At 43.6% G+C, this 3,291-nt stretch overlaps 1 protein-coding gene across 1 annotated transcript in view; it reads left to right on the top strand.

Annotated features, from left to right (window-relative positions):
• The window catches only part of KRT12 (keratin 12, type I), a 5,631-nt gene extending 2,345 nt beyond the window's left edge, over positions 1-3,286 (top strand). The window contains exons 4-9 of the mRNA XM_011999035.1: positions 3-53; positions 1,003-1,164; positions 1,257-1,382; positions 1,524-1,744; positions 2,223-2,293; positions 3,087-3,286. Of these exons, the coding sequence (XP_011854425.1) occupies positions 3-53; positions 1,003-1,164; positions 1,257-1,382; positions 1,524-1,744; positions 2,223-2,293; positions 3,087-3,184 (729 nt within the window). The 3' untranslated portion in view covers positions 3,185-3,286. The remainder of the gene's footprint in view (positions 1-2; positions 54-1,002; positions 1,165-1,256; positions 1,383-1,523; positions 1,745-2,222; positions 2,294-3,086) is intronic.
• The last annotated feature ends 5 nt before the right edge of the window (positions 3,287-3,291 follow it).

Raw genomic sequence — 3,291 nt, forward strand, 5'->3', positions numbered from 1 at the left:
AGATCGAGAGCCTGAATGAGGAGCTGGCCTACATGAAGAAGAACCATGAGGAAGTGAGTCAGACAGGGCGGCCTCACTCAGCTACTTTTTTTTTTCTCCCAGACCCAAAAATTACAATTTCAAATTTAGAAATCTGGAGTCGGAACAAGTATGGAGAATACATTGTCTCCCTGTTAAAATGGCCATTTGTTTTGGATTTCTGTGGGATGTGTGTGTGGTGTATGTGATGTGCATGTGGTGTGCATGATGTGTGTGTGGTGGTGGTGGTGATGGTGGATCCTGTTAAGGCTTAACAGATTAGAGGTACTTTCTGATTTTGTCATTTCCATTATAAAGCAATGACAATAGGAATGCTAACTGTCCTAATTCAGTGATTTAAAAGAAAAAAAAAAGCTGAGTATTTTAAAAGTTAAGGAACAAAAGTCTACCAATAATATATAATGTTATATGGGTTAGAGAAACTGGTTATACTTAGCATAACACACAGAAAACTCTGAGACATGTCACGGTGCATATTGGAGGGTAGGCAAGGAAGGGACGCTGGCAATAGGAAGTTTCTACTAGATTTTCAATGATTGTGGCACAAACAGTGTGCAAGCCCAGGTACTGCTGCAGCCCTCTGTTTGGCAGCTGTAGGTGAAAACCCCAGTGAGTGTACACCAGGCCTCCTTTCATGTAAAGGCCATGGCCCCTCAAGAAGCAGAGCCAACTTACCCATTAGGAACAGCAGGCACTGCTCCCAGGGTCTGAGGTAATCTCAGGGACCCATTAATATGTCTTAAGTTCCTGTAAAATCAGAAGAAAAATATGAATTTTTAGGTTAAAAAAGTTTTAAAATATTACATTAATATTTATACCAACAGTCATAAAATAGAATTTTTAAGTGCGTGTGTGTGTGTGTGTGTGTGTGTGTAGGAAGGGGCCCAGGAGGATAAAAGTATCCAGGGCCCACGAAAGTCACAATGGACCCCTGTGCCCCTCTCTCTCACGTGCTGTCCCCAGGAACTCCAAAGCTTCCGGGTGGGCGGCCCAGGTGAGGTCAGCGTAGAAATGGACGCTGCCCCCGGAGTGGACCTCACCAGGCTCCTCAACGATATGCGGGCGCAGTATGAAACCATCGCTGAGCAGAATCGGAAGGACGCTGAAGCCTGGTTCATTGAAAAGGTAACACAAACAACAAAGGCTTTGATACATTCGCAGAAAGGCCTGCAAGCGAGCTCAGCGCTCGAGTCCCCTGGCTGTCTTTGCTGTTGCAGAGCGGGGAGCTCCGGAAGGAGATTAGCACCAACACCGAGCAGCTTCAGTCCAGCAAGAGCGAGGTCACCGACCTGCGACGCGCCGTTCAGAACCTGGAGATCGAGCTGCAGTCCCAGCTCGCCACGGTAGGCTCGTGCGCAAACAGACGCAGCATCCTTTGGACTTCTAAAGAAAATGCTGCATCCAAATTACATTAGCCGTTAACTGCCCTCCTCTTTTCGGTCCCCTCCATCGTTATTTCTATACCATTTCCCTCCCGCGTGCAGAAGAAATCTCTGGAAGACTCGTTGGCCGAAGCCGAGGGCGATTACTGCGCGCAGCTGTCCCAGGTGCAGCAGCTCATCAGCAACCTGGAGGCACAGCTGCTGCAGGTGCGCGCGGATGCAGAGCGCCAGAACGTGGACCACCAGCGGCTGCTGAATGTCAAGGCCCGTCTGGAGCTGGAGATTGAGACCTACCGCCGCCTGCTGGACGGGGAGGCCCAAGGGTGAGTAGACAACGAAGGCTGCAAACAGCTTTAGGGGTTGACCAAGAGTGGACAGCAGAAATAGAAGGAATGGGGTTTTAGTTGACAGAAAAGCAAACAAACAAAGTCTAGTAAAGATATGCCTGGGATTTACTAAATGCTCTACACTTTGCAAAGTGTTTTCACCCATTATCTTACTTGGTAATTCATAAAATGCTACAATGAACAAAGGCACTACTGTCAGAAACAGTTTGTAAATCAGTATTCCCTATACTACAAAAGTCACTCAATTTCTGATATCAAAGACCTGATGATAAGAAGGACACCTAGTAGCCTCCTGAACCACCTACTCTAACAAGCTTTCCAGAAGTGATCAGAGGCTGCACTAGTTGGAAGAACTCAGGCCTACAAATTGGGAAATCGAATTTCTGAGACCAGCTCTTCCATTAAAAGCCAGGTTGCTTCACTTTTTGAGGTCATCTCCTTTGTTTTCTTACAGTGATGGTTTGGAGGAAAGTTTATTTGTGACAGACTCCAAATCACAAGCACAGTCAACTGATTCCTCTAAAGGTATGCAGAAACCCTAGAATCACTTAGAATAAGTCAGAATCACATTTATTAATGCAAAACCTGTAAGATCTCATTGAATATTGCATTATTATTAATTTTAATTTAAAGCATATTTATATTCTGAGCCAAGGAAAAACATTTATGCATTCCTGCACAAAACGAGTAGTCTGTACTGTATTAAAACTTTTGGGGGCATGGTGGCTCATGCCTGTAATCTCATAGCTTTGGGAAACTAAGGTGGGAGGATCACTTGAGGCCAGGAGTTCGTGACCCACCTGGGCAACAGTGAGACCCCATCTCTACAAAAAACTTAAGAAAAAAATAGCTGGGCATGGTGGTGTATGCCTGTGATCTCGGCTACTCTGGAGGCTGAGGCAGGAGGACCCCTTGAGCTCAGGAGTTAGAGGTTATAGTGAGCTATGATCATGCCACTGCATTCCAACCTGGGCAACAGAGCCAGACCCTGTCTCTAAGAAAATTAAAATAAAAATTAAAAAATTGGCAATCCCAGGAGGGAAAAAAACCTACTCTGCTACAAGGTATTATGATCACCATAACCAACTTTGAAATGTTTTCCTAAAAAAATGTTTTCATATGTGTACAAGGCAACACTGAATACATTTCATTTTCATTGGATAAAACACATTTTTAAGAAGTAAAATTTACTTTTGAAAGTTTAATTATATGGATTGTATCAACCAATGCTTAATTTAGAAACCTGCATTAAACAACTAATGCTGGATTAATATTTGAAACACTAACTTTTGCCCCCTTATTCCATTTTTATCTTTAGACCCGACCAAAACCCGAAAAATCAAGACAGTTGTGCAGGAGATGGTGAATGGTGAGGTGGTCTCATCTCAAGTTCAGGAAATTGAAGAATTAATGTAAAATTTCACAAGATCTACCCCATGATTGGTTCCTTAGGAACAAGAAATTTACAAACAGAAATCATTCCTTTCAGAGTAACATGGTGTATTAGTTCAATCTCTATTTTT

This window comes from Mandrillus leucophaeus, unplaced genomic scaffold (assembly GCF_000951045.1).
Source record: "Mandrillus leucophaeus isolate KB7577 unplaced genomic scaffold, Mleu.le_1.0 Scaffold58, whole genome shotgun sequence".
Lineage (NCBI taxonomy): Eukaryota > Metazoa > Chordata > Mammalia > Primates > Cercopithecidae > Mandrillus > Mandrillus leucophaeus.